Source organism: Bactrocera tryoni, chromosome 5 (genome assembly GCF_016617805.1).
Source record: "Bactrocera tryoni isolate S06 chromosome 5, CSIRO_BtryS06_freeze2, whole genome shotgun sequence".
NCBI classification, from domain to species: domain Eukaryota; kingdom Metazoa; phylum Arthropoda; class Insecta; order Diptera; family Tephritidae; genus Bactrocera; species Bactrocera tryoni.
The window spans coordinates 81,802,420-81,818,975 of NC_052503.1; the positions used below are offsets into that span (position 1 = coordinate 81,802,420).

At 31.3% G+C, this 16,556-nt stretch overlaps 1 protein-coding gene across 2 annotated transcripts in view; it reads right to left on the bottom strand.

Moving 5' to 3' along the window:
* Positions 1 to 7,951, bottom strand: part of LOC120778193 (ecdysone-induced protein 75B, isoforms C/D) — a 44,189-nt gene extending 36,238 nt beyond the window's left edge. The window contains exons 1-2 of one of the 2 annotated variants that reach the window (XM_040109931.1): positions 7,845 to 7,951; positions 5,441 to 7,666 (exon numbers count right to left, since the gene is read on the bottom strand). In XM_040109931.1, coding sequence (XP_039965865.1) covers positions 5,441 to 7,076 — 1,636 coding nt within the window. In that variant the 5' untranslated portion in view covers positions 7,077 to 7,666; positions 7,845 to 7,951. Of the gene's footprint in view, positions 1 to 485; positions 576 to 5,440; positions 7,667 to 7,844 lie in introns of those variants that run through there. The other variant, XM_040109935.1, reaches the window with a different exon arrangement.
* Positions 7,952 to 16,556: the final 8,605 nt, after the last annotated feature.

A 16,556-nucleotide genomic window follows, 5' to 3' on the forward strand; every position in this document is an offset into this window, starting at 1 on the left:
ATTAGTACACACATATGTATGAATGTAGCTTTCGTTCATATGTCTGAATATTTTTAGGCACATGTATGTATTATGAATTTGTGCGAATTTGACCCAATAAAAATTAATAATGGTAGAGTGTGGGTATTCTATATTCTATGCGGAATTTTTGACACTGTTATCAGTTCCATAATGAAACGATTATTCATACGTACATATATACTAATCTATACATATGTACATTTCGATACTTTTTTTTAAGTTTGTAGAAATACGGATTTTCTATTGTTCCTTAAAATGATAATACAAAATTTATAGATAAAAATAAAAAATCGGCTAAAAAGGTATAAACACATACACATACATTGTCGAAGGAAGTTACAATCTAATTACAAATGTATTTGTAGTTACTCTCGAAATGCCGTAAAGAAACTAATCGATTCAAAAAGTTCTCTCTCAACTTCAACTGGTTTTCGGGAATAAACACTTAAATTTATTTCGCTTACCGGCTAGAACATGTTCAATCAGTCCTACTCCACCATTTGTAGCTTTGGTTACAGTCATTATTATTAATTTTTTTTGTAATGTTTTTGGTTGAAAATATATTTTTTTATTCGCTCGAAACTTGTTTGTTCATAAACTATAATTAGATAGCGATATCTTCCGCAATATTCATTATTTATTTTAACGGGAAAGTTAAATTTTTTTACACAAAAATTAATATTTTTTCACTTATATTTACATGCAAGTATTCGTAATGTCTATTGCTCGCTTTAGTTTTTTATTGTTAACAAATTTAGTTGTACTTTGTGCCAAATCTTTGTCGGTAAACTTATTGGCATTCAAAGAGTCGGTAAATTATTAACATTATGTTCTTGCACTTCTATGTTATTGCTTTTTGTACATATGTATATGTACATTATTTTAATACACTTTGAATAGTCACACCTCAAGACGGGATGTTCATAAAAGCATCTTGCACTAAATTTACGAAAATGTATTCACCAAAAATATTTTGCCCGATAAAATATACAACGTTGTGCTGTCCTGTGAAACTGATAGAATAAAAATCTGCAGTTCATGTTAGAAATAGCATTGGCGAATGAGTACTTGCAAGTTGTTGTCTTATTCGTTATGTTGTTATACGAAAAGCTTAAGAGCTTTTACCATTAAGCTTGATTTGTGTTAACGAAATGAAAGCGCAAACGTAGAATATACATACTATGTATTTAGTGAATATTGGACATATTTTTTTCTTTTGATAATAAAATTTAACTTTTTCGTTTATTATTATTTTGCACCTGTCTTTCGAAGTATATTTCATGTGGCTTGTTCAAAAAACTATTTCCAATTTTTATAAATTTCTTTTGCAAGTCTTACTTCGTAACAACACTTTTTAATGTACTTAAATATACAATCTTATAGAAGTAATTATTGCTGATTTCTAGTACATGGTAATCGTAGTATGACTATAGATTTGAGAAATTAATCAGTATGAAAAAAATTATATCCTACCTACATACATCTTAAAACATTGTTTTGATAGACAGACATAATATCTATCTTATTTTGCACAACATGTCGAGAGAATAAAACACGGAAGTACGTGTACTATAATAATAATGTGTGATAATTATTGCTGATTTCTAGTACATGGTAATCGTAGTATGACTATAGATTTGAGAAATTAATCAGAATGAAAAAAATTACATCCTATATACATACATACATTTTAAAACATTGTTTTGATAGACAGACATAATATCTATCTTATTTTGCACAACATGTCGAGAGAATAAAACAAGGAAGTACGTGTACTATAATAATAATGTGTGAGGATTAATAGAGAGCATAAGAAATATATTATGCATATGTATCGTATATACAAAATTCCACTTGGCCCAGATAATTTTCGAAGGCCACACGTTATCAGCGGTCGTTCACCTGTCAAACACTAACACAAAACTCTTACTAGCAAGCTTTGCTATTTTTTACTAAAATTAATTTCAAATAAATGAAACTCGTTTTCTGAGTAACGACACAAAACAAATAAAAGAGGAATATGTTAAAAATTTCGAGAATAGAAAGGCCTATTTAGTTTTTCTTACAAAATTAACTTTTTTTGGCAGATGTATTAGCAAATTATTCCTTCCTAAAATAGTATACCAATACAGAGTGTATTTTGAAAAATTGTGTTGCTTCTTATTACTATAGCTTTAGAGAAATAACACAACAAAATAGTTGATTCGTTGGTTGAAAAGGGAAATTCAGTAGCACCAGTCCGCAGGTGGCCACACATAAGCCACCATTAGGGCTAGTGTACCACTAAATTTAATACTTAGTTAAGCTTATTTATGTAAATATGTTCTAAGAGAAATTGTTTAACGCATATTTTAAATTCTAAAAGTTAAAACACATATTCATATAAAAATATTAATTTATATACATATGTATGTACATAATTATACATAATAATACTCTATCAGCAGCCTTTAATTTCGAAAGCCCTCAGCGATTAGAGCTTTTTTAGTGAACTTATTACATGTTTACAAATTTATGTGCTTTTAGTAGCATGACCATGATGCAGTTTTGCACTTACATGTATGGTTGTATTATGCATATTTGTGGACTGTAACTGCAATGACTGTTAAGATAGCTATAAACTTGCAGTATTATAAGGGTATTACATACTCGATAAAAGCTTTCATTCTGCAAAAAGTTTTTGAGTGTTTTATAGAAAAAATAAAAATATGAATAAATTTTCATGTTATGTACATACATATGTATGCATGTATGTTTTTTTCCAAAAGGTATAAGGTAGTATTCAGGATAGTAAAGTCAATTTTTTTATTGAATCGGCATAATATAAAATTCCTACGTTGTTCTCGTTTTAAAATCTTAAAAAAAAGTTCATATGGAAACTTACAATACATTCATTCATTCGATATCTACAGAATAGATAATTTGCAAAGACTTTTTTCACAGTCGGGTTAAGATAACTTTCTTGCACACAACAAATTTAAATTAGAAATCGCTCATTAACTAAGTAAACGCTAGAATGTATCAATGGGTTTTGAAATTGTTAATGAATAAAAAATTCTACAAGTGTTTTGAGGAAAAGACATACATACATACATATGTAAGTTGCAACCGAAATTTGTTTCTATATTTTTCGCCAAAATTCTTACAAAAATAAATTTCTCACAGTGCTCTTAATAAACCTGTTTATCTGAATTGTCTGCAAAAATGTATATCATCTGTATATAATAATATATACATATATATGTATATGTATATACTTATACATATACGAGAACTTCAAGACAAAATTGAGAGGAAAACCCGTTCTCAACTCTGAAGTATCTAAATTCTACATTCACCTTCATGAACTTCCGTGCTTCTAGAAGGGAAATATTTTAACAGACATGCGCACTTTTACTGCTTGCTTGCTCATTTCGTTTTGGTTTCAAATTGTTTGCTCAATTTCAAAGGTACATACATACGTATACATATTCTCCCTGCATTGTTTTTATTTACATATATATATATATATATATGTATATATATATATTTAGTATTATATACAAGGCTTTTTTGAATATACATACATTCTTATGTATTTGCAAATGTATACTTTATTACTTTCATACGGCAAACGTATTCAGAATGAGAGAAAATGAAAGAGAATTGTGATTAATTTACTCTTCGCTTTCTTTGTGTGGGCGCACGTGTGTTTTTTGACTAAATATTTGCTTGTGGTAGTGTGACATTGACATTGAATTTTTTAAAATATCGTAGATGGCCATTGTACATTTGTACATAATACATACGCATGATTTAAGCTTGTTATATTTAATATATATAACATATACTAATATTTTTTACTTAATTTTTTTGAGCATAAAATCAAACTCCTCGGCCCATTTATAATTATAACGAAATAATTTGTTTGCAACGACGTTTCCAGATTAGCTCCACTTCAGAAATTGTGGCTGACGTATTTATTAAATGGTCACATTATTGGCAAACGTTTCATGTTGAGTACAAATATTATGATCGAAAAATACAAATAAAGGAAATCTAAGCCCGCCGTGTATCAAATTTAAGGTAAGGTACATTTGCGAGAGTAAAAGCTTTTTTACCTTTTTATACCAGTGCATATATGTATGTATGTACATATACATATATGTGGAATTGGATGCAAATTGTCATTAAGCTATAATCTATAAAGTGCTATACCCAATATTTTACATTTCGTTCCTTTTTTAGTAATATACTACTCATAAATACAAAATAGGCACATCGGATCGTTCCTAATGCACTAATATGATGAATATAGAGATTTGTATTAACTAGATATATTGGACTAAGTGATCGTATGACATATGTTATCCATCCATAATTTAGTCGAATAATGAATATTGAATTCTTAAAAAACATTTTGTATTTGAAAATTGCGAGAATATAAAATGTTTCATTACAGCCGAACTTATCCCTTCATACTTGTATATCCTGAACATTGTACATACATATGTACATATATTAAGCTTGTCACGAATGACACATCCGCATGATCAGGGTAACTAGCTGAGTGGATTTCGTCCGTTTGTATTTACACGAAGTAGTCCCACAGTTTTGGAGATATCGATCTCAAATTTTACGCAGGTCCTTTTCTTCCTAAAAAGCCGCTTATTTGTCGGAATCTGTTATACAAGCAAAAAACCAAAACAAGTTCTTGTATGGAAAACTTTTTTATTTGACAAGATATCTTCTTGAAATTGTGTATAGCGTATAAGGTAAGGTAGTGCTACAATCATCCAAAATATTTTTTAGATTGGTCTACTTAGCACTTCTATACAAACTAAACGATCAAAATAAGTTCTTGTATAGAAAACTTCTTTAATTGACAAGATATCTTCCCGAAATTTGGCATGGATGCTTGTCGAGGCATCGTAACAATGTACGAACAAATGCAGCCACCACAGGGAATATCTGATATACATAACATAGTGACCGATCACAATCAATAATTTAAATACAAAGTGAACAGTTATATGTACATATGTATGTAGTAATTCACTGTTTGTACAGGTAGATTTTATAAAAATTATTTTATTACGTCAGGGTCAGCAAGTTTTATTGTAATGCACAGCTTCAAACATGTATCGATGTAGTCTATTTGTAGATTAAACCGTTACAATTTGAAGCAAGCATTGCAACGCATGACATTCATAAAGATCTTCCGTATCTAGTATCTAGCATATGTTCTAGCTATTATACACTTGTTCTATTCCTAACGCAAGCCATTACTTCTTACTATCTCTACAAGTTTCCTGATAAAAAATCTATGTATAGTAATAACTTGATATACATATGACTGACTTATTGCTATTTAAAATATGTAAGTTCTCCAAAAATAAAGTTAAAGCGAGAATATACGTAGTGCTGTCTTTAAACTTACCCAAATCTGGAATTGAGCTGGACGGCTCCTCGCTAGTGGAAGTTCCCCCATTGTTGCTAGTGGGTAAATTGATAGAAGAGCACGAGTTTTTGATCTTTGGAGGTGGAGGTGGAGGCGGACGCATGGCAGTGTTAGTGTGGCTATGAAATTGTTGGTCGTTGGTGCCAATATTAGTGCATCTGCTGCTACTAGTAACCACAGGTAAACGAAAGTTTCGAGTCCCAGTTGATGTTGAAGAAGATGTGGCAGCTGTCAATTGTAACGAAGTATTTCCATCTTCTTGATATTGGGGAATTTGGTGCTTGTGTTGAACAAATTTAACATGTTGTTGTCGTAGAATGCTTGTTGGTATTGAGCTCGATTGTGGTGTATTAGTGGTAACAATATATTTTCGTGCTGATGATGAAAGTGCATACCGGTGCGAATGAGAATTACTTAGTGTTGTCGAAGGAGTTTCCATCAAAACTTGGGTGGATGATGGATCTGTTGCAATAACCGATGTATGAAGAGATGTGGAAGATGGAAGAGGAGGAGAAATTATTTTCTTCCTTTGAAAGTGTCCTAAAGTATCTGATATATGAATTTCGTGTTTATTATTATTAACCACGACTTGTGAATGCCCTTGATGTTTTTCAATAGTTTGTTGTTGGAATAAAGATGATGTCGTAACATCTTGTGGGGAAATAGAATATCGACGAGGTACAACCGGTGAAACGGGAGCTGATCGAGATTGGTGATGGTGTAACAACGGAGGGGGAGATTCGGATTGTCCAGAAGAGTGAACTGGTCTTGGAACAGCTTCTTCATATAACCGACCATCTCTTATAACCCGTACATGATGTTGTAAGGACAACGGTGGTGGTGATGGTTGCGGCGAACGATTTGATGAATATTGTTGTAAAGTTCGAAGAGATGGAGGTGGAGAAGAAGATACACAATCCGAATTATTACTTAAACTTGCAAAAGATGGATTCCCTTCGCAATGTGAAGGACTTGCAGAATGACGACGCTGTAAAGGAGTAGGAGACACAATATTTGATGGTTGTCGGGAAATTATAATTTGCGGTCCAGTTATGGAATCCGATTGTTGACGTTGTAAAACTCCTTGTTCTATCCGCGCACTTGTATGGAAAGAATGTGGAGGCTGAGATTGGTCTCTGGAAATGTGCTGTTGGGAAGTATAAGCTTGCCTTATGATATTACCAATATCACTTCCCCCATCGTTAGATGTAGACCTATTAATCACCTCCAAACGTGGGGTCAATGTAACTTTTTGCATAGCATTAGAACTATTAAGTAAATTTACTCCCGGTTGCCTCGGTTGGACAGTTTGTATCTGCACGTGTTGGTAATTCACTGAAGGTGCTATTGTGGACTTCAGTACAGATTCATTTACTTTTGACTTTTTCATTAATTTAGTTTGCGATATATTTTCTAAACGATATTCTTTTGAATCGTTTGATTCCACATATGCCATTTCTAAATCAATAGGCTCTGTTTTTATCAATTTTATATATGACAAATTATTCTTAGCTGAAATATTTTTATCAGAACAGGGCCCCGTTTCTGTTGATGCTTGATTATTAGAGTTAACTAGACCAACGGTTGCGTCAATATATTTAAATCTCTTAAGCATTGTGTATGTTGTAATTGTATTACGAAAACACAGGATATTTCAATGCATATAAAGTGATTATGCAAATAAAATCCCAGACAGAGAATATGGTAAAATGTTGGCTTGGCCTCTATTGTTTTTCTGTAAACACTATTCGATTTTTTTTATATATTTTAGCTTTAACCGTCTTAGACACTACTTAGACTATTTTCAAAACTTAATGTTATAGTCAGTCTCATTTATTCAGCTTTATTTGGTTGTGTTGACTGTGTCCTAAATACCACTTTCGTAAAGATTTCACGTGTTCTGCCTTTGTATAATTACCAAGAATCCTAAAATTTCAGCCTTCTAGTTTCAATATAAATATATTTATATTTTTTCACTTTCCCATAAATTACGTTTAAAACTTAAATTTATTTCCATTGGCTTTATCCACAATATATCCATTAGACAATTTTGTCATATAAATATGTATATACTGTTCGTATAAATCCTTCCTCCTTAGATCACGAAGAATGTAGTATTCTTATCATTTTATTCACAGTATTTTAAAAACTGTAGATGATTTCGTTGATACTCTTTTGATTAGATGTTTGGTAAAGCGGTTACATCTGAAAATTATTAAAATTATGGACTGCATTAGTAAAGAAATATATTTATGTACATACACAGTAGATAGATTTAGTCTAAGGATGTATAATAAAGCATGCAATTGGTCTATCATCGCCTTTTGTTTTTTTAATGTATACAAAAATACATGGTATTTAAATATTATTAATCAATACTTACAAATATAAAGGCATTATTCTGTACTCCAATTTGGGTACTTAATTTAAACATAGCAGCACACGAAATATCCTTGTCTTTACACAGTAGTATTAATATTTGTGTATATTTTTATATTTCATTTATTTATTATACTTTTTCGGTATTATGTTAATTTATTATCTCTATATATTTTATATATGAAGTAGTCTGCCATTTTTAATATTTTCGAAAAATACTTTTTATAGATCCTGAGTTACTAGATATTACACAGTACACTTACTAATCTTTTAACAGCAGACGAAGAACGTATTTTTAATAAAGTATATGTACATATATTTTTTCATTATACTATATGTATATATGTACATACATGAGCAGATAATAGTTCACAGTAGTTTTATGGTATATGTTGGTTTTTTATGACACATTTTTTATTCACTTTTGAAATTAATAAGATCTTTTAATGATAATATATTTTTTATACGTACATACATACATATGTATGTACCTACGAATTTAAATACAATTATAAAAGTTATACCACGTATCTTTTTTTGTAATGGAAATAAAATGAGTATATACGGATAGAGGAGATTCTCCAGTTTAAGAAAAAAATATATACAAATATAGTTGCCCCTGACTTATGGTTTTAGTGATATTTGCATTTAAGTTTCAAAAATTTCACTTTTAAAATGCTTGTTTCTCCGATTTTTAATGAGAATTACACACATATTTTTAAATTTTGTAACCACTAACACTTCACTAAGTATGTATATTTTTTTTAATCTGGAGAACCTATTATAAATCCCAGCCGTTGGAAATAAGTAACAATAATGTATGTCAACAAAGCAATATTCATTATTATTAGTTGTTAAAATGCCATTGTATTCTTTTTTGCTTTTAAAATCAGGTATTGTAAATTCTATTAAAAATTGACATTGTTAATTGCAGCTGCTTTTATTTTAAAACTTAAAGCAACTAATTTATTGAAAAGTAAGAAAGCAAAAACTGGTATTTATTTAAGCATTTCTTTGAGCGATTTCTGCTTCTAAAAAATGTTATGACGCCTATGAAACTCACATGACAAATGTCTGAAACTATGTTCATTTACCAAGGCATTATGCTGGTATTTTCTTTTAAACGAAAGATCACAATCTTATATCATATAGACACTCATTTCTGATAATGATTATTATAGAAATTAATTTCTTTATGTTAATAAACAATTGTATATTGAAATGCATACAAAATGTTTCATTGTTTATTAGACCTAAGTAACTTTCGGTAAAATATATGAAAATAAATCAAAACATCTGTATGTGTGTTTAGCAGATAACCGAATCACAGCAATAGTGCCGCAGCGACGCCGGTTTGACCATGAGAGACAGAAAATTCGCTTGACACTGACATTACTAGTATTTCGCAAATGTATGAGTTGGGAGGAAAACTGGCATTGAATGGCAGCTATAGCTAAATACCGCCAAGGACAAGGTCGTGCTTGGCCCATACAAATTTTCTCAGTGCGTTATTTATTTTTGATTTTATATTTGTAATAATTTTATTGTTCCTTACACTTTTTCAACAATTTATTTCAATTTTGTTTTTTTTTTACATTAATTAGATTTTCATATTAGTTTTCACTGTTTTTTACATAACTTTTTTACACGTGCATATTGTATTTACTTTATCGAATATATTTCTACTAGAATAACCAAACTTTTGGAATACACAATTAATTTATTACAATTTTATTATATGTTTTTTATCCAATCGCAATGGTCACTCGTATACAATCGAAATTGCTTAAGTAATTAAACCAACCAAAGCTGTTGCCGTACTTTCTCTTACTGACTAACTGCTGGTCTCAGTATCGTCATCATAGTTGTATTTCAAGTATGTTAATGTATGGTATGTAGATACGTGTGTCTGCAGTCGATGTGGTAAATCAGCATTGTTCTCAGTTCTCGGAACTTAAAATAGTTGCTAATGCATACAAACATAAAAAGCAGAGATTGAACCAATGAATTTCGCAATGTCCATGCACTATAAAGAGAACCCACAAAGTAAACTCGCTTTACAAAATTGGAGAATTACAGCTGCAAAAGCATTACGAAAAAGAGATATTTCGTCAGAAAATCGACTATTCTTATACCACGTTATCGCGCTCCCTCAAGACTTTACTTTCCTATTGTACAATGAAAGTGAAACCCTGAGATAACTTACGCAAATATGAGCGAGAAGAGAAAACCAAGAGAATCAAAGAGTCTAAGCTCGTTTAGTAGATAAAGGAATAAATAACCCAGAACAGGAAGTCTAGCGGCAGTGCTCATTATTGTTGTCTTTAATATCTACATACATACATACAACCTATAGCTAAAATTTGCATTGTTGTTTTTTCAATAACACAAATTCAAGTTCACTACCACAAGTAACAAATAGTTTGCTTTGCGCACAACATGTTATATTGTATCATACGTTTTCATACAAATAAGTATATCAAACAAGTGCATTCACTCTGAAAGATTAGTGAATCTCATGTGAGAGGGAAATATACATTCGCATAAAATTTTTGCTCTCAGATACGACTTGTTCTCACCGATTTCAACGGGCAAATGCATACCACGTTGAAATATACATACATATGTAAATATAATATAAAAAGTAAGGAGAAGTTTACTCTGGTCGGAATCGAAAATTGCATACAGTATTCGTTATTATAATGTTAAGTCAATACCAAAAGGTATATTTTTTAAATGGCTTTAAAATATGTGTGACGTATACATAAAAAGTAGGAAAGGGGTATAATGAATGCATATCTATAGTAAGAATATTATTTTCATGTTAAAAAAATAATATTTTTTTCCAATTCAATAACAGCAACATTAAATGGTAATCAAATAGTCGGATTGTTATAGTTGCGAAATATATTTCAATAATGCATGAATTAGTACATTTCTTACCACTTACACACATTCTTATATAATTAAGTACTAATTCTATTTATTTTAGTACTAACTGATGTTAGTACATGCAGACTTTGAAAAATGTTTAACATGTGAGTTTTCCTCTATTATAGAGATTACTAAATTATCGTATAAGACCAATAGAAATGATAGAAATTAAACTGTATATTTTAATTTACCCGGTGCACATAATACTTATGTACTAGAATATACTGACATGTGTCCATGCGCGAATTATGCGAAGGCTTCTAATGAACTGCATCAGGCGATGCTCATGAAGAAACGAGTACATCTACCCACTGACCTTAACATTGATCCGATGTATGTATATGAGGGTTAGTTAAGCATTAGGAGAGTAAGTGCGCTCCTGGGTTGCTCTCTAATAATAATGATATCGAAGTAGCTGATAGCTACCATATTTATAACATATATATTTAAGGATATTGTTACTATGTATGTTTGTATATTAAGGAAGCTAGAGTCCTTTTAGAGTTTGACACACGCTATATGAAACTATATTGAAATGTTCAATCATGAAAGTGTATACATACATATGTATTATCTATAAAAAGCTTCATGACCATGAAACGGCTTGTTCATAAATCCAAAATCTCCATCATTATTTAGACTAAAATGTGTGCAAAAGTTATACTGGCTGCAAGTTAAAATGTATGTAATTTGTATATTAAGATTTTTTGTAATTCTACAAAAACGTATGAACACTTGACTATTTTATCAATGCTTAACACATGTCAAATATATCGTATCGAGATACATACCATCAGACAAAGACATACAAACGTAGACATAAATATGTATGTATGTATGTACATATGTACATACATATGTACATATACACATATAATATGTATCCAGACATGTGAATGATAATATGATATTTTACGATCGCCAATGAAATTCAAGTTAACGCTTATTATTTATTATAGTAACTTTTAATGTTTCTTTGTACAAACACTAAAGAAGGATAAGCCGTGTAAATATTTCAAATCATTTATTAAAGGTAAAACTAGTCGAAGTAAGAGAAAGCACTATAAATTGTTTACAATTTTACCAAATATGTTTTTTAACAATACTTTGCTCTCCACCAAAATTTTTCGGTTTACTTATTTTGCTTAAACTTTAAAACAACAACACCATTTATGTAGCCATATTTTGCATATTTATATCACTAAAATATCGAAAAATATCAGACATGTAATTAATAAACTACTACCATATATGAACGACTTGATGTCGCTTTTGCGACTAACCTTGCAAGTAGCGTCAGAACTCTAAAACCATTGAATCAACTCATGTACAATGTACAAATCTGCACCAACCGCCAGGCGCCTGTCATACAAACAAGTGAGTAAACAAATGGGTGTGCAGCAGCGCAGCGGGCAATGAAACTCAGAACAACGCCGGCATATAGGTTTAAGTTGCAAAGAGTGTGGGTAGGTCGGGACGCTCAGGCAATTTAGCACAAAGTAGAGTGGGAGCAGACAAAGTAGATAGAGGCGGATGAATACCAGCCCGAGTTGAACGCGCTCACAAACATTTACGGAACTGCATTTACGACAAAAAAGTTATACATATAGAGAGCTGAATGTTTGTGTGAAAGCACCACACAAAACGCAGCTAAGAGAAGTCAACGAATTCGTCCAGACACAGGGATCACGCAAGCATGAGGGCATACACCCATATGTACAGGGTTAGATATGTAATAAAATGGGAGGCAAGTTCAATGAACAACGCCAGCCCTATAACATTGAGCATTGTAAAACAGTATATTAGTATATACATATACATGTGTGTTCATATGTATGTGTGTATGTATATATATAGACCATCTTCGCTTTTTCTAAAAAGTATTGCAGTAAGGGATGTTATTGCATGTGCTTTAGGGTTTCCATTTTTTTCCAATGTGTCATGGACATCTACAAAGGTATACTTACTAGAAACTTTCTAATATTTACACAATGTTAAGCGCAATAAGTTTTAAAAAGTTTCCAATTTGTCCGTCCGACGGTTGTTATGGATTACACCGATTATTAGGATTATACATATTAATATATGTATGTATGTACATGTACTTAAGTATATATGTACATATGTACATATGTGAATGGAAGAACTAATGAAATTAGCCATGTGCATCATAACACAATCACAACATTAATGCATAAGACAGTATACTCAATTTTTTCCTTTATTTCATTTACTAATTAAAAATCCGGAATCACAATTAAGGTTTCCTTATTTAATCTTATGTAGTAAATTATTTTCTTCTTGAATAAATATCAATAATGATATCTATGCAAAGTGATGTTGGCAATCCTAGTTTCTTAACCACCAATGTATACATAGAGCTGTTTGTATGTTCACATAGAAAAATAAAATTATGTATAATCTTAATAATACAGCACGAAAGAACAAGTGCATACATAAGTTCCTCGTATTTTCTCCATTATCTTAGAAATAATTTCAGTACCAATGAAAATGAAAAACCTTTTAATAACAAATCGAATGTCTATAATTTTAATAACGTTCATAGAATGTTACTCTTCTTCCTTACATCAATTTTATCGGATTATATCTCTATAGTGTAACATACATACATACATATGTATGTGTGTATGTAGTACCCTTAAATCTATTTTAAAATAACAATTAATACATTCATCCATATATTATATTAATATGTACAAATATACCAGTATATTGTCTTATGGCTCCTGGCCCATAGCTAACATTTCCGTTAATGTCAGAAGTAAAGAAGAAACCTGGTCCTATGTGGTCACAAATGCCGAACAGTTTATACACTTGCAGTTGAAATTGTAGTTCACTTTCCATAATAGTAAATTGAGCTTGTATGTAAATACATATATATATATAGGTACATATATGTATACATGCATAAGCATTCTCTCTCTTCTAGTAAAAATGGTTCTCCTCATGCCACAGTTGTGACGCTTCGATATTAAAAACTCGAATGACGTTCGTGTTTATACTCCGTATATGCACATACATACATATACAAATATATGTCTCTCTACAAAATACGACTGCAGTCGTAATTGGGTTGTGTAAGCGTTTAGTATACCACTAGGATTACTCGCCACACATTTTCCTGCAGCGTCTCAACGCATATATTGATGTGGAGTAGGGCAAAGGGAGTCATAATTTTTGGTATCAATGACCTTCACCGCGTTGTTGTCGTTGTCATCGTCACATTTCTTGTTGATGGGCCACCGTACTATTTATATGCTTGTACAAACACAAGTATGCGTTCATATGGCTGGGTGTATTGATATGGTTTCTGCAATTCTTTTTGGGTAAATATTATATATATATACATACATACATACATTTAAATATTTATTATTATGGGAATAAACATTCTTACAATTTTAAACATATTCATATTAATATTACTATATATTTATGTACCCTTTACTAGGAAATTAGTTTCCATAATTGCCAAGGGTTTAAATAAATAATGTGTGATTCTTTTCATCATGTTTTAAAGTTCCAAATGTAGTAGTACTACTTTTTTGGTAGGAAGATGTGCGTTTGAGTGTCAAACTTTTCTAATTTTATTAATAATAATACATGTATAGTTTTTGTTTAAGATATAATAAATGCTTGTTCTAAGGGATTTGAGCACAAGCCAACGGTTTTACAGTTTTCTGTGACAAATTTTTATAGGAATAAAAAGACAATTTTATTTTTAAGCCATTCGTTTTAGGAAATAATGTAACGAGATTTCTATATTATTCTCCGTTAGATTAACAGTACGCATGTGTCAGAATTTGAACAGAGCTAACTAAAACAAAATCAGCCTTACGTCCTATATGCACAAATACCTACATATGCGTATTGCAAAGCTGTATACGACACCAAGGCTAATGTCCTCATCTTGCAAAATATATGTATATAATATGTATATACATATGTATATGTATGTAAGTGCATACATATACTCTTATATATTTGTGATTCTACAATATCTTAATCGCTATTACACATTGAAACTTCGAAGTCTGCCATTGTAAGGGCGAGTATCATAGTAGGAAGGGCACCCAGACTGCATGCTACAGCGGTATGAAAACACGTTCTGCTTGACTTAAGTTATACATTTGCACATGCTCAACCTTACCTACTTTCATTCTACCCGTCTGTGGCTGCCACCCTCCAGCTTTTTCATGTTCGTGACATTGGCAGTGGCATTGCAATATTGCCTTGCTGCCGCATTTCTATTTTTCCTATATGAATTGAAGTTGGATGTTTACGTACTGTATGTATGTATACATATTTACTCCACTCACGAACAATGGCCAGACCGGTTGAAAGCATTATAATTATATCTACATAAGTACATATTTTATACTATATGTGCACTTTGTACATATGTATGTACATAGGTATATTATATGAACATAAATGTAAATGCTATGCTACGCTTATATACTATTGCATACCTTTCGTTAACGTAGTGGTATATTTTGCATCGTTCATGGTCATTGCCATTTCGACGTCTACTCAAATTCTTTATAGGTACTTTCTAGACATACATACATACATATGTACATAAAAGCAAATGCATTTCGGCATTTATGTTTGGTAGTAAAAAGTACATGGACATATTGGAGATTAACATGTTACAATTTCAACTTGTATTTTAGATTGTAACTATTTTATATTTTAAATATTTATGTAGTATATTTGTTTAGAAAATTAATAAGCTGAATACTTTTAATGAGAATAAGGATCTACTTACTTTTTTTTTAACACTGTTTTATTAAACACTATTTTTGTCACACGGACTTTGTATAATAATTATGTTTCCATCAATTCATTTATTATTTAATCACTTGCTGAGTCGAGCCGTCAATCCAACCAAAATTATTTCAACCCCAACGAGCTTGCGCACAAGTTCGGCCCAAAACTGAGGTCGTTCACTCGGTAAACAACCCGGTTTACTTTTTGTTCTGTGTAGCGGTATGACTACATAAATTAAAATGTAATACTTTGTTTAGAAATAGTAGTCATCCCATTGATAAATTATTTTAAAACCTTTACAATATTTCCGAAATAGCTTGTTTTAGCTTTCGTTTGGTATCTTTTAATTAATGTATCATATAAGTATGCTGATGAAGTTGCATAAATGTACCGTACATGTGTGTACATGCTTACACATAAACTTTCTCTAAGAGTACGAGTATGTATCAGATTATACACTTGCGTATACGAGGTGTGTTCAAAATGTATCGCGAAAGTTTTGCTGACAGTTTTCTTCGGTTGCAGGGGCGTGGTGCATCATGAGTTCTTGCCACAGGAAAGAACGGTCAATAAGGAATATTACCTGCAAGTTATGCGCAATTTGCGCGAAGCAATCCGCCAGAAACGCCCGGATTAGTGGAAGAACAAAAATTGGCTTTTGCACCACGATAACGCCCCTGCTCACACATCGTTGCTTGTGCGCGACTTTTTGGAAAAAAAACAACACACTAATGATGTCGCAGCCACCGTATTCCCCAGATCTGGCCCCCTGTGACTTTTTCTTGTTCCCTAAACTGAAGAGGCCCATGAAAGGACGACGTTACGCTTCTCTTGACGAGATAAAGACGGCATCGAAGGAGGAGCTGAAGAAGATAAAAAAAAATGATTTTTTGAAGTGCTTCGAAGATTGTAAAAACCGTTGGCACAAGTGTATAATATCTCATGGGGACTACTTTGAAGGGGACAAAACAGATATTCATGAATAAAA